Source organism: Erinaceus europaeus, chromosome 1 (assembly GCF_950295315.1).
Source record: "Erinaceus europaeus chromosome 1, mEriEur2.1, whole genome shotgun sequence".
Classification (NCBI taxonomy): domain Eukaryota; kingdom Metazoa; phylum Chordata; class Mammalia; order Eulipotyphla; family Erinaceidae; genus Erinaceus; species Erinaceus europaeus.
This window is the reverse complement of record NC_080162.1, coordinates 304,596-323,918: the sequence shown is the minus strand read 5'-3', so window position 1 is coordinate 323,918 and position 19,323 is coordinate 304,596. Positions and strand designations below refer to the sequence as shown.

At 53.7% G+C, this 19,323-nt stretch overlaps 1 protein-coding gene across 4 annotated transcripts in view; it reads left to right on the top strand.

The window, feature by feature from the left end:
- Positions 1–19,323, top strand: part of PANK1 (pantothenate kinase 1) — a 96,735-nt gene that overhangs the window by 56,435 nt on the left and 20,977 nt on the right. For all 4 annotated transcript variants that reach the window (XM_060178981.1, XM_060177893.1, XM_060177490.1 and 1 more), the window contains one exon: positions 12,222–12,475. In XM_060178981.1, the coding sequence (XP_060034964.1) occupies positions 12,222–12,475 (254 nt within the window). The remainder of the gene's footprint in view (positions 1–12,221; positions 12,476–19,323) is intronic.

The following is a 19,323-nucleotide window of genomic DNA, read 5'->3' as shown; positions in this document are numbered from 1 at the left end:
GGTGACGTTGTCATGCAACACTGAGCACCAGTGATAACACTGGTGAGAAGGAAAGAAAGAAAAAGAGAAAAGAAGGAAGGGAGGAAGGAAGGAAAAGAAAGAGGAAAGGACGATTAGGAGGAGTGAATACATGAATCGATGCTTGTTCATGCGATGTAAAAAGTCACAGATGGGGAGTCGGGCGGTGGCGCAGCGGGTTAAGTGCAGGTGGCGCCAAGCACAAGGACCGGTGTCAGGATCCCGGTTCGAGCCCCCGGCTCCCCACCTGCAGGGGAGTCGCTTCCCAGGCGGTGAAGCAGGTCTGCAGGCGTCTGCCTTTCTCTCCCCCTCTCTGTCTTCCCCTCCTCTCTCCGTTTCTCTCTGTCCTATCCAACAACGACGACTAATAAGAACTACAACAAAAACAAGGGCGACAAAAGGGAATAAATAAATATTAAAAAAAGAAAAATGTTTAAGAAAGGTCACCGGTGCAGACTTTGTGTTGCTAGAGGCAGCACTGTTGGCACCTCGCTCCTGTGGCTAGTGGTCTCTGCCAGACCCGTCATGGTTGTCCTCAGCGAGACTGGTTGTTCCAGGCTTTGCCATTTTAGTTTATCTTCATTTTTCTTTATTTCTTGCTGTCTGCTCCCCTGTGTAGTTGTAGAGCTTGGTGTCTCTACTTCCTTAAGTGTCTGGATACCTTCTCCCACAGAGGCGCCCGGCAGGCAAAGAATTTGGAGACTGCCCAGGCTGAGGCTCAGGGCCACCCCAGGAGCCCAGATTCCTGTGCTCTGCTGGCCATCCTCGGTGAACCCTGCTCCTCCCTGGGGTCCCAGTTCCCTCATCTGCAAAATGGTGGCTGGAAGGCGGAAGAGGAAGTGTGGGAATCCAGGGCTTCGGGACAGGAAGTAGCCCCTGCAGGGCGGCAGGCACGGCATTTCTGGCTCTGCGCGAGCACAAAGGCGCTAAAGGGAGGTGGCCGGGCTCTGGTCATGTAGGAAAGAGCCAGCGTGCCACCTCAGGTCTGACGCAGGAGGGGGTGCTGGCGCCAGCCCCCACACGCCCACCCCGTGTGCCGTCTCCTCTGGGGGGTCTGTGGGAGCCAAGGTGACTGGGGCAGTAACCTCCATCACCACCTCCATCCCTCCCCTGGGTCAATGCCAGGAGCAAGCGTGTTCTCAGGGCTCGGAACCGATGGTCATCAGAACAAAGAGGCCTGGGCTCCTGCAGGGTGGGTGGGCCTGGTGAGTGAGCCAGAGCGGGAGCAAGTCTACAGGGCTGGCTCAGCAGTCTGGCCAGTGGGGCACAGAAGTGTAGGAGAAGCGTCTGGACCACGGCGGTTTCCAGGCTTAGTCTCGGTCAAGAGGAAGACAGAGCTAAGGGCAGGATCACTGCACGGCCAGGTAGTCTGCTCTCAGGGACGTCCCTTCATTTAGTCGGATTTGTGAGGGTGAGTGCATTTGATCACTCTCTGGCCTAAGCAAGAATCCACTCCCCCCACGGATGCTAATCAGCTTCTTTCTCGCGCTGAGCACCGAGCGAGCGCTGTCATGGACACAGCAAAGCCCTCTGCTTCCCCAGAGCGGACGCTCTTGTATGGCCGTGCATCAGGAATTAGATGAGCAAGGGAGTCTAGCATGTGCAGGGAATAAACACGGGGGGTTAAGGAGGGCTGAAAGGGTCTGGCGGGTCTCTGGGTGGTACTTTGGACTGGGAGCAGGCAGATGCGGTACATAGCTCATTTGGACAGTGTGCTGCTGCCAGCTGTGGCCCTGGACTGAGCCCGGCCACACTGCACTGAAGGAGGCGTCGGTGCTGTGCTCTCTCTCCCTCACTGTCCCTCTGCCTCTGAAGGAGGGGACAGGGAAACCATGGTGATGTCCGCAAGCTCATTGAGACAGAGGAAGCAGTCAGGGCTGAGCCTTTGGGTGTGCTGTGTCCAGGTCCTCCCACATCCAGAACAGAAAACAAGGGTGTTTCCTTAGTTGTAAAGCTTCGGTGTATAGTAGCCTATGTGATAAACCGTCAAGTGCCATGCACACTTATGCAGTAATAGTATTACGGAAAATCATGGTTTTTGCTTTAGTACAACTTCACAGATAAGCGCTTTAAAAATTGACTAGTTACGGCTGACTAAGAGATGTATAGCAGACCTTGAAGAAGTGACAATTTTTATGTTTGATTATGGCCTTAAATTTTCTTTTAATATTTATTTTTTGTTGCCCTTGTTTTTATTGTTGTAGTTATTGTTATTGTTGTTATTGATATCGTTGTTGTTGGATAGGACAGAGAGAAATGGAGAGAGGAGGGGAAGACAGAGAGGGGGAGAGAAAGACAGACACCTGCAGACCTGCTTCACGGCCTGTGAAATGACTCCCCTGCAGGTGGGGAGCCGGGGGCTCCAACTAGCATGCTTATGCCGGTCCTTGTGCTTTGTGCCACGTGCGCTTAACCTGCTGTGCTACCGCCCGACTCTCCTAGAATTTTTTTAAACTGTATTTTAAAAAATATTTTTAATTTTTATTTTGTTTCTCTTTTGTTTCCTTTATTGTTGTGTTAGTTATTATTGATGTCATCATTGTTAGGACGGAGAGAAATGGAGAGAGGAGGGGAAGACAGAGAGGGGGAAAGAAAGACAGACACCTGTAGACCTGCTTCACCGCCTGGGAAGCGACTCCCCTGCAGGTGGGGAGCCGGGGGCTCAAACCGGGATCCTTAACTTGGTCCTTGCGCTTTGTGCCACCTGCGCTTAACCCACTACGCTACCACCTGACTCCCTTTTAATATTTATTTATTTATTTATTTATTTCCTTTTTTGTTGCCCTTGTTGTTATTTTATTATTGTTGTTATTGATGTCATTGTTGTTGGATAGGACAGAGAGAAATGGAGAGAGGAGGGGAAGACAGAGAGGGGGAGAGAAAGACAGACACCTGCAGACCTGCTTCACCGCCTGTGAAGCGACTCCCCTGCAGGTGGGGAGCCTGGGCTCAAACCGGGATCCTTACGCCGGTCCTTGCGCTTTGTGCCACGTGCGCTTAACCCGCTGCGCTACCGCCCGACTCCCCTAAAATTTTTTCTATTGGAGGGATCAAGGTTTACAGTAAGCAGTAAATACAGCTGTCGGTACATGTGTAACATTTCTCAGTTTTCTGCAAAATGCTCTCTGCCCTGCCTATGTCCTCCTCCACCGTCAGCACCAGGACGGGAAGCCCTCACCCCATCTTCCTTCACTTTGCTGCAGGACACCAAACCCAGTCCAAGTTCTGCTTAGTGTTCCCCTTCTCTTCTGATTTCTCCACTTCTTCTCATGAGTGAGATCATCCCATACTCAGCCTCCTCTTTCTGGCTGATCTCATGTGACATGATTCCTTCAAGTTGTGGATTATGACCTTAATCCATATTGCAAATCTCCTCAAGTCCTTAGCAAATATTCGCTGTTCTTCATCCGATTCTGAATGCACAGGACAGCAAGATCTAGCCAGTGAATCACACCCATGTGTGGAGGCTTTTGATGAAGCAAAGCTATATTTCTGTCTTTTTCTTTTCTTCCCCCAATCCCTTCCTCTCATTCTTTTCTTGTTCTTTTAGCATTTTAGGTTTATTCTTGTGAACAAATTTCTGACTGGTGAAAATTAACATTCAGAATTAATGATTCACCAAATTGGAACTGATTAGAAAAGTTTAGTATAAGTGGTCTAAGAAACTGATTAGACAATGAGGGATACCACCATTTTATATACAAATCTAATGTTTTTGGGGCTGGACGGTGGTGCACCTGGTTGAGCGCACACATTACAGGGCACAAGGACCCGGGTTTGAGACCCTGGTCCCCACCTGCAGGGGGAAAGCTTCATGAGTGGTGAGGCAGGGCTGCAGGTGTCTCACTTTCCCTCTCTATCTCTGTCCTCTCAATTTATCTCTGTCTGTATCCAATAATAAATTAAAAAAGTCTAAAAGAGCCCAAATCTACTTTTTCACTAATTCTTGGTTTGTTTTTGGTTTTCCTTTCCTTGGTATTGAACTCAAGCACATTGTGCAGTAGAGACTGGGACAGGCTCCTCAGCCAGGGATGTCTCTGTGTGTCTGCTGGTTCCTGGTCTGATGTCTACGTCTTCGCTTCACTTGGAGCTGACTTTTGTGCATGATGACATGTGGTCTTGCTTCATTCTCCTGTATCTTTCAACCCAGTTTCCCCAACGCCATTTGTTAAAGAGACTCTCATTTCTCCTTTTAGTACTTTGGTCTCCCTATCAAAACATGTGTTCTCCGTAGATGGGAACCCCATGTTTTTGTTTTGACTCGGCACATCTGACTAATGTATGGCCCCACGTAGCATCCGGGATGGGGAGGAAGTCAGTATCTTCTGTTACGTCTCAGCTCATCTGCTTAGTGATGCCGGCAGCACCTGGAAACAGACCTGACTACCCCCAACTGTGGATGACTTGGTACTAAGACAGTGTCAGCTTCACACTGGGGGACTGTAGCTTTTCCTCTCCCCTTCTGCCTGTACTAGCTCATTTGGCTGAGTCACTTAGCCTGACCACCTGTAGGTGTGGACTTCACCTACGAAGTGGGTGACGGTGATCCCTTCCTTGCCTAATGTTCTGCAGGTGAGATCTCTATCTGTGTGTCTGTATACCTGCAGATTTCTGTCTCTCCACTAATCTCTCTCTCTATCAGTTTTCATTAGCTACACAGTTCAAGGCTCAGGGTGCTGTTGCAAAGTTTGAGGAGGGGTTGGAACTTCTTGAATCAGAGACCGCAGGACTCTCACTCTCTAGAGACGCTGAGGACAGCTGCATGTGGGCTGGAGCCACCCCCGGCTCAAGGTAGTTCTTGGTGAATGGGCCTTCCTAGTATGGGAGTCGCCACCACGTTGGGTGTGTGACTGGCCGTGCCGAGGAGTCGGCAAGTCCTGTCCAGGGCTTCTGCTGCCAGCTGACTGTTAGACGCTTACTGGCACAGCTTGGCTGCAGGTCGTGTTCACACGGGATGTTGCGTCTGCTTCTTTGCTCTGTCTGGGATCCTCATCTGCCCTTGTTAAAGATCGCCTCAGAGGCCAGCACCAGAGCAGCCTGATGAGGCTGGTGGGTGGAGCACAGGGCCACCTTCAGATCTGCCTTGTCAGCCAGTGGTATCATGAATTAACTGACAGAGGTTAAAAAAAATGGGAAGCTTTATATTAAAATCTAGACTTCTGGTTCTGAAAAGTGGTTCACATGGCATCATTGAGCCCCTGGTCCCTGAGAGTGTGTGTGACCATTATGCTGTCCTGCCAGAGAGTCTGCGTGACCGTTATGCTGTCCTGCCCTGAGAGTCTGCGTGACCGTTATGCCGTCCTGCCCTGAGAGTCTGCGTGACCGTTATGCCGTCCTGCCCTGAGAGTCTGCGTGACCGTTATGCCGTCCTGCCCTGAGAGTCTGCGTGACCGTTATGCCGTCCTGCCCTGAGAGTCTGCGTGACCGTTATGCCGTCCTGCCCTGAGAGTCTGCGTGACCGTTATGCCGTCCTGCCCTGAGAGTCTGCGTGACCGTTATGCCGTCCTGCCCTGAGAGTCTGCGTGACCGTTATGCCGTCCTGCCCTGAGAGTCTGCGTGACCGTTTTGCTGTCCTGCCCTGAGAGTCCGTGTGACCATTAGGCTGTCCTGCCCTGAGAGTCCGTGTGACCATTAGGCTGTCCTGCCCTGAGAGTCTGTGTGACCATTATGCCGTCCTGCCCTGAGAGTCCGCGTGACCATTATGCCGTCCTGCCCTGAGAGTCTGCGTGACCATTATGCCGTCCTGCCCTGAGAGTGTGTGTGGCCTGGGGACAGCGCAAGCTGCTTGTGGCCACGATCCCCTCAGTCTTCAGCTCTCCACCTGTCCTGAGCGTTTGCACGTGCTGCCTCGGAGAGGAAACAGTCTGGGGACAGAGCAGCTGGCACCCCAGCACGCAGCCCAGCTTTCCTGCAGGGTGGTTCAGTTGCGCTCGTGAACTGCAGTGTCTGAGGCACACGTCCTGCCTGCCCTGCGTTTCAGAGGGTTTGTTTTTAAGTCCGGTAGTGATCTGGCTCACTGCTTCATCTGGGAGTCTGCTCTTCCCCTGTGGTCAGAGCTTTGAGGAGGTCTCCACGTCAGCGCGTGGCCTCTGCTTCAGAAACACCTGTCCCTCGGGAACCCCGTGTGCACAAGAACTGTTTGCCGGCTGCCAGCACTTTATTGAAGTTGGCTTGAGGGAAGAGGTGAGCTAACAGCGTTTCCTTTCTGCTCAAAGCTGTAGGTGTGTGTTGGCCTGAGAGGTCTCCTTTCCTTGGCATCACCTCAGGCGTGTGTGCCAGGTGCTGACCCGCCGACTGAACTTCTAGTAGGCTGGTCGCCGCCGCGAGGCTGCCGGGCAAGGCCGCTGCTTTTCCGTTTGGGGCGACGGCTCTGCCTGTCCCATTTACTGAGTGCTAAGCGAGCGCTCCCGTGAGAGGTGCCTTGGAGCGTAATGCTCAGCGGCAGCCGAAGGCCCGGGAGCCACGCAGGAAGCAGCAGTGCAGGTGCTGCTCACGGGGCCGTCCGGGGCTGGGCACACAGGGCGATGGCGGGCCGTGGCCTGTCCTGCTGCCTCTCTGTGCACCGTGTCCCCGGAGAGTGTCCTGCCGACAGTGCCAGTCCCCTAAAATGTGGATGATTCTGGTTGAGCGCACACGTTACAGGGTGCAAGGCCCCGGGTTCAAGGCCCTGGTCCCCACCTGCAGGGGGTGAGCTTTCCAAGTGGTGAAGCAGGGCTGCAGTGTCTGTCCCTATCTATCCCCCCCTTTCCTCTTGATTTCTGCCTGTCTCTGTTCAATAAATAAATAAAGATAATAATACAAATTTTTAAAAATGTGGATGGGGCTGGGCGGTGGCGCAGCGGGTTAGGCGCATGTGGCGCAAAGCGCAGGGACCGGCCCAAGGATCCCAGTTTGTGCCTCCGGCTCCCCACCTGCAGGGGAGTGTCTTCATAAGCAGTGAAGCAGGTCTGCAGGTGTCTGTCTTTCCCTGTCTCTGTCTTCCTGTCCTCTCTCAATTTCTCTCTGTCCTATCCAGCAACAACAACCAAATGGAAAAAATGGCCACCAAGAGCAGAGGATTTGTGGTGCAGGCACCGAGCCCCAGTGATAATCCCATGCACTTTGCGCCCAGTTTCACTGGGTGGACGCTGTTTGTCCATCGTGGGTTCAGTAGGTCGACTTCCTGTCAGTGGCTGTTGCGAATGAGTCTCACTCTGCCATCAGTTCAGCCCCTGCTCTCACTATGATTCTGGCTGGGGTTTTGTTGATGCGAATGCAGAAGGACTGACAGTAAGTCAAGTCTTCTTTTTTTCCTTTTCCTTTTGTTGTATGGCGATGCTGGGGATTGAACCTGTGACTGCAGAGCCTCGAGTGTGCGAGTCTTTTGCATAAACACTATGCTGTCTCCCTGCCCCAAAGCTCCTTTAAATATTGTATTTATGTATTTTTTCATTTTATGCCACCAGGGCTCTCGGGCTGGGCGCCTGCAGTCATCACTGCTCCTGGTGGCCACTCCCCCTTTCCTCCTGCAGCAGGGAAGCAGGGGCTCAAACCCAGATCCTTGTGCGGGACCTTGCGCTTCGTACTTTGAGCGCTTCGTGCTTTGAGCGCTTAACCCAGTGCGCCGCTTGGCCCCTTCACCTCCCCTCTCCCTCCCCCTCGTCCTCTTCCCCTTCCTCCTCCCCCTTCTTCATCTGATAGGACAGAGAAAGAGAGAGAGGGAGAGAGAGAAGGGGAGAGAGGGAGAGAGAGAGAGAGAGAGAGAAAGAAGGGGAGAGAGAGAGAGGGACATTTGTAGGCCTGTTCCACTGCCTGTGAAGCTTCCCCATGCAGGTGGGGAGTAGGGCTCACGCCTGGTGTTTGCACAGTAATGTGCATTTAGCCAGCTGTGCCCTGCCTGGCCCGTTTTATTTGTTTCTGCGGAGAGCTACATGGCAGCCAGGCAGTGGCGCACTCAGTTAAGCACAGACACCACCATGCGCAAGGCCCGGGGTTTGATTCCCTGCAGGGGAGCTTCATGAGCGGTGAAGCAGGGCTGCAGGTGTCTCTGTCTCTGTCCCTCTCTGTCTCCCCTCCCCTCTCAATTTCTCTCTGTCCTATTAAATAAAAGTAGAAAGAAAAGAAAGAAAGGGGGGGGGGATGGCTATGGGAGCCGTGGGTTCATCGTGCTGGCACCCAGTCCCAGCAACAACCCTGATGGCAATTAAAAAAAAAGATACACAGAGAGAAAATTTTTGGTTTTTTAAAATTAGAATCTTATTTATTATTGGGTAGAGACACAGGGAAAGTGAGAGGGGAGAGGGAGAGAGAGGGATAATACCCAGAGGGACATCTGTAGCCCTGCTTCACTTGTGGTGACCAGGGGCTGAGCCTGGGTGCTAGCGCTCGGGGACCAGGGGCTGAGCCTGGGTGCTAGCGCTCGGGGACCAGGGGCTGAGCCTGGGTGCTAGCGCTCGGGGACCAGGGGCTGAGCCTGGGTGCTAGCGCTCGGGGACCAGGGGCTGAGCCTGGGTGCTAGCGCTCGGTGACCAGGGGCTGAGCCTGGGTGCTAGCGCTCGGGGACCAGGGGCTGAGCCTGGGTGCTAGCGCTCGGTGACCAGGGGCTGAGCCTGGGTGCTAGCGCTCGGGGACCAGGTGTGCCATCACCCTGCTCTGTTTTCTCTTCACGTTCATGTGAGTCAGCTCTAGATCCCACATATGTGCGGCACCATCTGGCAGCCGTCTTTCACTGAGCACAATCACCTCCAGTGACATCCCCTTTGTCCCAAAGGACACGACGTCATCTTTTTGCCCACTGAGTAGTATTCCATGGAGTCTGTACCCCATCACTTCTCTACCCAGCCGTCTGATGACCGGCGTCTCGGCTGCGTCCACTCTCTGGCTGCTGTGAATCACGCAGCTGTGAACAGGGCCATGTGTCCCTTCTAATTAGTGTTTAGTGTCCACGGGATAAACGCCTCAGAGTGGGGTTGCTGGGTCCTACGGTGATGCCATTTTCACTTGTTTAACGACCCTCCAACAGTCTCCACAGGGGCTGCCCCAGTCTGTGTTCCCACCAGCAGGGGAGCAGAGTCCCTTTTCATCAATGGAAGTAAAGTAGTTTTTTTTTTTTTCTTTTTTGCCTCCAGGGTTATTGTTGGGGCTCAGTGCCTGCATTATGAATCCACTGCTCCAGGAGGCCATTTTCCCCATTTTGTTTCTCTTGTCGTTATTGTTGTCATTGCTGTCGTTGTTGTTGGATAAGACAGAGAGAAATGGAGAGAGGAGGGGAAGGCAGAGAGGGAGAGAAAGACAGACACCTGCAGACCTGCTTCACCTCCTGGGAAGCGACTCCTCTGCAGGTGGGGAGCTGGGGGCTTGAACCAGGATCCTTACGCCATTCCTTGTGCTTCACACCATGTGCGCTTAACCCGCTGCACTGCCGGCTGGCCCCCAGTGGAAGTTTTATCTCTCAGGAGCGTGTAAGGAGATCGGGGGGCGGGTGGTGGTGCACGTTGTGGGGCTGTAGGTGTCCCTTCTGCTCTGTCTCCCCTTCCTCTCAACCTCTCTGTCTCTATCCAACAAGTGAGTAAAGATAATACAAAATCTCAATAAAAGGAGACTTGGAAACCACCCAGCTATTAGTGAAAGACCTTTCTTTTGTCCTTTGCGTATGCCTCTGTGATCCTTTCCCACCTGTGTTACGTTATCACTAGGCTGGTCTTTGTGCCACTGAGCTGTGCAGATCATTGTTCCACGCAGCAGGGGAAGGGCTGGAGGCTCGAGCAGCATCTCCCGCACTGTTCAGTGGAGCCTTAGAGCTCAGAATTCCATCTGGCCCGTCTGCTCTGGAGCCTGTGCCTGGGAACGGGCCTGGGGCCCGGGGAGTCTGCCCTGCGCTCCCTGGTCCACCTCGTCTCCCCTGGGAGCTCGTGTCCTGCCAAGAGAGCGTAGGATCCTCGCCGCCTCCTGCCAGGCAGCCTCGCTCTCCTCACACGGTGGGAGTCCCCCGGGCTGCTCTGTGACAGGCTGGGGCAAACCGGACGGCTCAGGACAGCGGGCACTTGCCCGGCCGTGGCTCTGAGGACAGAAATGCAGAGTGAAGGGCTGGCAGCAGCAGGCCTCCTTCATGGCCCTGGGGGTGGTTCTGGTTCTCGGCCTTCCAGCTGCTGGTGGCTGTCGGTGCTTGTTGCCTGTGGCGCAGCCCCCTGGCCTCTGCCTTTGGTCTTCACGCCAATTCTCTGTCTCCCATGTTACGTCATGTTTAGATAGAGGCAGATGGGCGTGGGGGGCACAGCACGAAAGCCTCCTGCAGTGAGGACTGTGCTGGGACCGTGTCCAGTGTTCCGTCAGCCACCGGCCTGCGGGATTCCTCTCCATCTGCAGACTCTCTTTCCAAACGAGGCAGGCAGAATAGCGCTGTCCAGTGTTCCGTTAGCCACTGGCCTGCAGGATTCCTCTCCATCTGCAGACTCTCTTTCCAAACGAGGCAGGCAGAATAGCGCTGTCCAGTGTTCTGTCAGCCACCGGCCTGCGGGATTCCTCTCCATCTGCAAAGACTCTCTTTCCAAACGAGGCAGGCAGAATAGCGCTGTCCAGTGTTCTGTCAGCCACCGGCCTGCGGGATTCCTCTCCATCTGCAAAGACTCTCTTTCCAAACGAGGCAGGCAGAATAGCGCTGTCCAGTGTTCTGTCAGCCACCGGCCTGCAGGATTCCTCTCCATCTGCAAAGACTCTTTCCAAACGAGGCAGGCAGAATAGCGCTGTCCAGTGTTCTGTCAGCCACCGGCCTGCGGGATTCCTCTCCATCTGCAGACTCTCTTTCCAAACAAGGCAGGCAGAATAGCGCTGTCCAGTGTTCTGTCAGCCACCGGCCTGCAGGATTCCTCTCCATCTGCAAAGACTCTTTCCAAACGAGGCAGGCAGAATAGCGCTGTCCAGTGTTCTGTCAGCCACCGGCCTGCGGGATTCCTCTCCATCTGCAGACTCTCTTTCCAAACAAGGCAGGCAGAATAGCGCTGTCCAGTGTTCTGTCAGCCACCGGCCTGCAGGATTCCTCTCCATCTGCAAAGACTCTTTCCAAACGAGGCAGGCAGAATAGCGCTGTCCAGTGTTCTGTCAGCCACTGGCCTGCAGGATTCCTCTCCATCTGCAAAGACTCTTTCCAAACGAGGCAGGCAGAATAGCGCTGTCCAGTGTTCTGTCAGCCACTGGCCTGCAGGATTCCTCTCAATCTGCAAAGACTCTCTTTCCAAACGAGGCAGGCAGAATAGCGCTGTCCAGTGTTCTGTCAGCCACCGGCCTGCGGGATTCCTCTCCATCTGCAAAGACTCTCTTTCCAAACAACAGCCCTGGCAATGTCTGGAGAGCAGGGTGAGGATGTATATTGCAGGTGCCATCATCCAGCATGTAAGAAGCAACGTTTTCCCGGTAGCCAGGCTGGACTCCTGCCCCTTGGCAGACGCCGCGGATGCCGTGCCAACAGCCCCACTCCTGCTCCTGCTGGAACCACTGATCCAGCCGTGCAGCTTCTCTTGTGAGGCTGTCTGTGTGCTCTTTAAGTTTGTGGCACATTTTAGTATTTTATTTATTTAAAGTTTGTTGATTCTGGGTGGAGAGAGATAGAGAGAGGCAGCAGAGTGCTACCCTGCATGCCTGGAATTGAACCTGGCACCCCATGTATGCACAGCACGCACCCTACTCCCTGAGCCTCCCAGCCACCCTGACACATTTTAAATCCGGCTTTTGTGGCCTCTCCTGTGAGGTTTGTTTGTTTATCTATTTATTTATTTTTAGATCGCCTGGGCTACCACAGGGCTGGGTGCCTGTGACAGGGAAGTCACTGCTCCTGTGGACATCCTCCCCTTTCTCATCTCTCTGTTTTTAAAAGGACAGAGAGAAAAAGGGGAGGGAAATAGGAGACATCTGCATGGCTCCTTCACCATTCATGAAGCGTCCCCTCAAGTGGGGGCGGGGGCTTGAACCTGGGTCCTCGTGCACTGCAGTGTGTGCTCAGCCCAGGTCTGCCGTTAACTGCTGTGCCCCTCACCCACCCCATTTGTATTTTTGCAGAACCACTGTGCTGTCTCCGAGCCCTCATTTTTATTTTTCTAACCAGGCCCTGCTCAGTTCGGGGTTATGGTTGGACTGGGGATGGAACCTGCAGCCTCGGAGCCTCGGCACGAAGTCCTTTGCAGAAGCCTGGCTGTGTCCGCTGCCCCTCACCAGGCCTTGCTCTCTTTCAGATTGCCGACCTGCAGCTCCACAAGCTGGACGAGCTGGACTGTCTGATTCAGGGCCTGCTCTACATCGACTCCCTCGGATTCAACGGCAAGCCGGAATGCTACTATTTTGAGAACCCCACGAATCCAGAATTATGTCAGAAAAAGCCCTGCTGCCTCGATAACCCGTACCCCATGCTGCTGGTGAACATGGGCTCAGGCGTCAGCATTCTTGCCGTGTACTCCAAGGACAACTACAAGAGAGTCACAGGGACCAGGTAAACACTTTGTTCTAGGAACAAGGGACAGGGACCAGGTAAACACTCTGCTCTGTGAACACGGGAACAGGGACCAGGTAAACACTCTGTTCGAGGAACACGGGGACAGGGACCAGGTAAACACTCTGCTCTATGAACATGGGGACAGGGACCAGGTGAACACTCTGTTCTAGGAACAAGGGACAGGGACCAGGTAAACACTCTGCTCTATGAACATGGGGACAGGGACCAGGTGAACACTCTGTTCTAGGAACAAGGGACAGGGACCAGGTAAACACTCTGCTCTATGAACACGGGAACAGGGACCAGGTGAACACACTAAGCTCTGTGAACATGGGGACAGGGACCAGGTGATCACACTCTGCTCTATGAACACGGGGACTGGGACCAGGTAAACACTCTGTTCTAGGAACACGGGGACAGGGACCAGGTAAACACTCTGCTCTATGAACATGGGGACAGGGACCAGGTGAACACTCTGTTCTAGGAACAAGGGACAGGGACCAGGTAAACACTCTGCTCTATGAACATGGGGACAGGGACCAGGTGAACACTCTGTTCTAGGAACAAGGGACAGGGACCAGGTAAACACTCTGCTCTATGAACATGGGGACAGGGACCAGGTGATCACACTCTGCTCTATGAACATGGGGACAGGGACCAGGTGATCACACTCTGCTCTATGAACATGGGGACAGGGACCAGGTGAACACTCTGTTCTAGGAACAAGGGACAGGGACCAGGTAAACACTCTGCTCTATGAACATGGGGACAGGGACCAGGTGAACACTCTGTTCTAGGAACAAGGGACAGGGACCAGGTAAACACTCTGCTCTATGAACATGGGGACAGGGACCAGGTGATCACACTCTGCTCTATGAACATGGGGACAGGGACCAGGTGATCACACTCTGCTCTATGAACATGGGGACAGGGACCAGGTGATCACACTCTGCTCTATGAACACGGGGACAGGGACCAGGTGATCACACTAAGCTCTGTGAACATGGGGACAGGGACCAGGTGATCACACTCTGCTCTATGAACACGGGCACAGGGACCAGGTGATCACACTCTGCTCTATGAACATGGGGACAGGGACCAGGTGATCACACTCTGCTCTATGAACACGGGGACAGGGACCAGGTGAACACACTCTGCTCTATGAACACGGGGACAGGGACCAGGTGAACACACTCTGCTCTATGAACATGGGGACAGGGACCAGGTGAACACACACTGCTCTATGAACATGGGGACAGGGACCAGGTGATCACACTCTGCTCTATGAACACGGGACAGGGACCAGGTGATCACACTCTGCTCTATGAACATGGGACAGGGACCAAGTGAACACACTCTGCTCTATGAACACGGGGACTGGGACCAGGTGATCACACTCTGTTCTGTGAACATAGGGACAGGGACCAGGTGAACACACTCTGCTCTATGAACATGGGGACAGGGACCAGGTGATCACACTCTGCTCTATGAACTCGGGACAGGGACCAGGTGATCACACTCTGCTCTATGAACACGGGACAGGGACCAGGTGAACACACTGTGCTCTATGAACACGGGACAGGGACCAGGTGATCACACTCTGCTCTATGAACACGGGACAGGGACCAGGTGATCACACTCTGCTCTATGAACATGGGACAGGGACCAGGTGAACACACTCTGCTCTATGAACACGGGGACAGGGACCAGGTGATCACACTCTGTTCTGTGAACATAGGGACAGGGACCAGGTGAACACACTCTGCTCTATGAACATGGGGACAGGGACCAGGTGATCACACTCTGCTCTATGAACACGGGACAGGGACCAGGTGATCACACTCTGCTCTATGAACACGGGACAGGGACCAGGTGAACACACTCTGCTCTATGAACACGGGACAGGGACCAGGTGAACACACACTGCTCTATGAACACGGGACAGGGACCAGGTGAACACACTCTGCTCTATGAACACGGGACAGGGACCAGGTGAACACACTCTGCTCTATGAACATGGGGACAGGGACCAGGTGATCACACTCTGCTCTATGAACACGGGACAGGGACCAGGTGATCACACTCTGCTCTATGAACACGGGACAGGGACCAGGTGAACACACTCTGCTCTATGAACACGGGGACAGGGACCAGGTTATCACACTCTCCTGTATGAACACGGGGACAGGGACCAGGTGATCACACTCTCCTGTATGAACACGGCGTCAGGGGCCAGGTGAACACACTCTGCTCTAGGAGAACACTTGGGACTTAGGCCGCTTCCTTGAAGACTAGCTTAGCAAAAGATCATCTGTGTATTTTAAAATAGATATCTGGTGTCCTCAGCCAACTCGAGATGACTATCACAGAGTCCATAAGGACGAGAGGGTGGCTTATGTCAGTCTGCTAGAACAGTCTTTCCCATGTTCAGGAGGATGTGTCCAGACAGGAGCAGGCTGATGGTGCAGAGAGCTTGCCTGCCACTGAATGCCCCACATTGGAATCAGCTGGCCGCCTAGAGCTGGGCACCGAGGACATAAACACAGTCCTGTGCCCGCACGTGGCAGGGTGCCCTGCTCTGTACTGAACGCCGGGGCCCTTGCAAGTCCAGACTGACTCTGCCTCCTGTTAGTAGGGCTTCCAAAGGGGAAGAGACCTGGGCCACAGGTCTCTGAGAACTCCAGCCCATGAAAAACGGAACGAATTTCCCTTACTCCTCAGAGAAGGCGCTGTTTGAAAGCATGTTCCAGCTAGTCTCTGGAGGCTCAGCAGAGGCGAGTGCAATGAAATGTTCCCTGGGACGTGACGTGGAAGCGATTCTAGACAGATGAAGAGATCACTGAACGTCTACGCACTGTAGTCTCCTGAATGTGTCATGAAGAGTCATTTCTCAGTTTATTAGCTAATAATATTATAATCAGTGCTTGTAATCACATTTGGTCAACACCCAGCAGTGATAATGATGCTGTTCTGCTGTAGACTGTACCTGTCCCCCAGGACTGAGCTGTTCTGCTGTAGACTGTGCCTGTCCCCCAGGACTGAGCTATTCTGCTGTAGACTGTGCCTGTCCCCCAGGACTGAGCTGTTCTGCTGTAGACTGTACCTGTCCCCAGGGCTGAGCTGTTCGGCTGTAGACTGTACCTGTCCCCACAGGGCTGAGCTGTTCTGCTTTAGACTGTACCTGTCCCCACAGGGCTGAGCTGTTCTGCTTTAGACTGTACCTGTCCCCCCAGGACTGAGCTGTTCGGCTGTAGACTGTACCTGTCCCCCCAGGACTGAGCTGTTCTGCTGTAGACTGTACCTGTCCCCCCAGGGCTGAGCTGTTGTGCTGTAGACTGTACCTGTTCCCCCAGGACTGAGCTGTTCTGCTGTAGACTGTACCTGTTCCCCCAGGGCTGAGCTGTTCTGCTGTAGACTGTACCTGTGCCCCAGGGCTGAGCTGTTCGGCTGTAGACTGTACCTGTCCCCCCAGGGCTGAGCTGTTCTGCTTTAGACTGTACCTGTCCCCCCAGGGCTGAGCTGTTCGGCTGTAGACTGTACCTGTCCTCAGGATTGACCTTTCTTCCTGTAGATTGTACTGTTCCCAGGCTGCTGTTCACTCTCTGGATTGACAGTGCCCGTTGCTTTTCTGCCACTCATTTAATAGATTTAAAATATATTAACACACGGTGTGGTGAAGTAGCAGAGCTGACATCTCGAACATCTGGCACCAATTTTGTGGAGCAAACTCGGGTTGATGCTTGGGATTCTGCAGCCTTATGCCCACGCCATCTCCCGGCCTCATTGTTTCAAGATGGGTGATGGGTAACAACATAAAATCATGACTCACCATGCAGCGGGAAGACGTAGCTGCCAGGAGGTGCCTGGCAGTGTTAGGAGATGATTTTGTTCTTGTTGGTCCAGCTGTAGATGGGTCCTGCTGGCATAGTGGCTAGAGGTCGGGTGTTGCTGGATACTGCCCCATAGTGTGCACGGCCCTTGCTCGGGACGTCTCATATGCTGCCACAGCACTGTATTGCTGCTGAGGAGTCCTGCTCATGTTCAGGATGTGGCCTGTGCTGGGTGGTAAGCCAACTTTCTTGAGGCGAGGTTCTCTTTCTGAGAATTCAGAACTAAACCTACCTGCTCTGAGGTTATCACAGCTGACTCAGTGGCCCCCTTAGGAGTATAAGGAATATCAGAGACAAATCACTATTTCACATGTGCTGGTTTTATTCTCAAGACCAACCTTCTGATCCAGGAACACATTTTAAAGAAATGACGGCACTCCCAGAGAGAAGTGATTATGCTGTGAAGACCAGGCCCAATGTGACAAGTCCAGTGGTTCCCACACACAGCTATTTAGTTTTGGTCATTGATACATGGCAAGTATTCTGCAGACCCATGTCCTCCAAGCTGGAGGTTCTGGGGCTCCAGGTCACCTCCTTGGTGGCTGCTGGCCATGACTGTCCCACTTTGTTGTTGTCACATGTGCTCATAGCTCTAAATTCCACTTCTTGCCAAGTGCTTGTTTAGTGACTAGTGCTTTGCAGTTAGCACCAAGTCCTGTCTGGATGCCCATGTTTCTCTAGCATCTCTGGGGCAGTGTGCTGCAAGGAGATTGAAGGTTAATAGAGTTCTTAAAAAATTATATATATATATATATATATATATATATATATATATATATATATATATATATGGCTTAATAGAGACGGGGAAACTGAGATGGGAGGAGGGAAGATAGAGGCATAGAGACAGAGAGACCCCTGCAGCCCTGCTCCACCACTCCTGAAGCTTCCTCCATGCAGGTGGGGACCAGGGCCTTGAACCCGGGTCCTTGTGTGCTGTAATGTGTGTGTTCAACCGTGTGTGCCACCACCTGGTCCTGGTTAATAGGGTTCTTTAGGGACTCTGGGGTGGGGCAGGAGGGTGATGGGGAAGAAACCTGGATTGTGTGGGCTCCATGGCCGGGGAGTGAGCCCACCTGCCAGGCCACTGACCCCGGCTCGAGCTGCTGTTCCCGGCACTGGGGAAGCTTGGGGCTGGCGTGTCTCTCCGTCTCTCCTGTGCTGCCGTCTCTTTCCCTGAAAAAGTCGGCCCAGAGTGTCGCAGCCCTGATGGCAAGGCCAGAACTGTGGGCTCCAGCTCCCTCTGCTCGGCCAGAGCTGCTCTGCCGATGGCTTTTTGGATCCACGTGGAGACCCCCGATGCCGGCTCTGCGGTCGCGGTGAACGCCGGAGACCCCCGATGCCGGCTCTGCGGTCGCGGTGAACGCCAGAGACCCCCGATGCCGGCTCTGCGGTCGCGGTGAACGCCGGAGACCCCCGATGCCGGCTCTGCGGTCGCGGTGAACGCAGGAGACCCCCGATGCCGGCTCTGCGGTCATGGTGAACGCCGGTCAGTGTTGGGACACACTTGGGTCCCTCATCCGAGCAGGTGGCTTCACCTTGGCGTCTGGCTGCTGCTTTCGTGAGCTGGTGGCCTTGTCTTCTTACACGGCTCCCAGCAGACATTTTTAGTGTTAGGCAGTGACACCTGTGGAGATCAGTTTCCTTGGAAGCACCTGGTTTTCAGTAGGTGTGTCAGCGTCAGGTGACTTAAACCCTCCGTAAGGAGCCACACTGTCTCTTCTGATTTTATGACAGAAGCCAGTGAAATAAAGCAGGGCTCTGCAGCCGGCATTGTCAGAACATGTTGTCTATAGAAATAAGCACGGACATTTCTGAAACCCTGGGGGTGTCAAGGAACTCTGCTAATAATCAAGGTGATGGAAATCGAGGCGGGCGGAGGAAGAAAGGAGCCTTTTGTTCACGTGCGGGCCAGGAGCTCAGGTCACCGTGGCAGCCCCGGCCCTGACAGAGGGACGGCGCAGGCTATAGGGTGCAGGCCCAGAGCAAAGGCGTCACAGAAGCAGAGGCTGCAGGCTGGGGCTGGGACTGGGCCCACCACTCAGGCTCTGGCTGCCTGAGTTCCTGTTATGTTTCCTGCAGAGCCGTGTCTGGGAAAGCTTAGCCTCAGCATAAGACACACCACGGCGGGGTTGCCTTTTAGGAGGCAGAAGCCAAGGTTCAGCCTGACCTGCATGGTCTCACCCAGTGAAGGCCAGCCTGCACTAACCACTGCACCATCTCAGACTGTCTACACATTCTTTGCCCTTCATCATATTTCCGTCTTTCTGCCCTGTATTGAGGCCTCCTCACAAATGCATCACAGTCAGATTATAAGCACATCCAGGGGCTACAACCTGGGAATTCCCTGTCAGTGAAGCTCATCTCTCTGGGAACCCATTTTGTGGGTTTGGGAGCTCCGTGACTGAAGGTTTATTCCCTCCTCCGAGTCCCTCTCCACAAGGTCGCTGGGCTCGTTTCAAGTGTCTGACGTTCGACAGTTCCCAGCAATGCGTCTCTGTCTCCGGCCGACCGTGGATCTCGCCGTGTGTGCTGCAGCGGACACGTGTCTAACTACAAACGAGAGATCTTGAGCAGTGCCTGCAGGCTGCGGCCGCGATGCAGTGTCCTCCCCTCACTCCTGCCTCGGACCCGCTTCCATGCTTTGTTCCCACCCAGCTCGGGCCTCTGCCCGGACTCGCCGGCCGCTGCTGGCCTTACAAAGCAGTGTCCTTCTTCACTCACGCCGACGTGGCAGTTAGGAGCCTTCCTGAGTGTCCTGCGTCTCCAGTCCTTTGCCAGGAGGCTGGCAGACACACAGATCAGTGCCTGATGGTCAAGGGAAAACTATCTGTGAGGGGGAAGCTACAAGCTAGAAATTGGAGTAATGGCTCTTAAATTTACAGAGAAAAAAACAGCCTGATTGAGATGGCGCACAAGCCCACATTTGTTCACATAAAATTTCACTAATGGGGG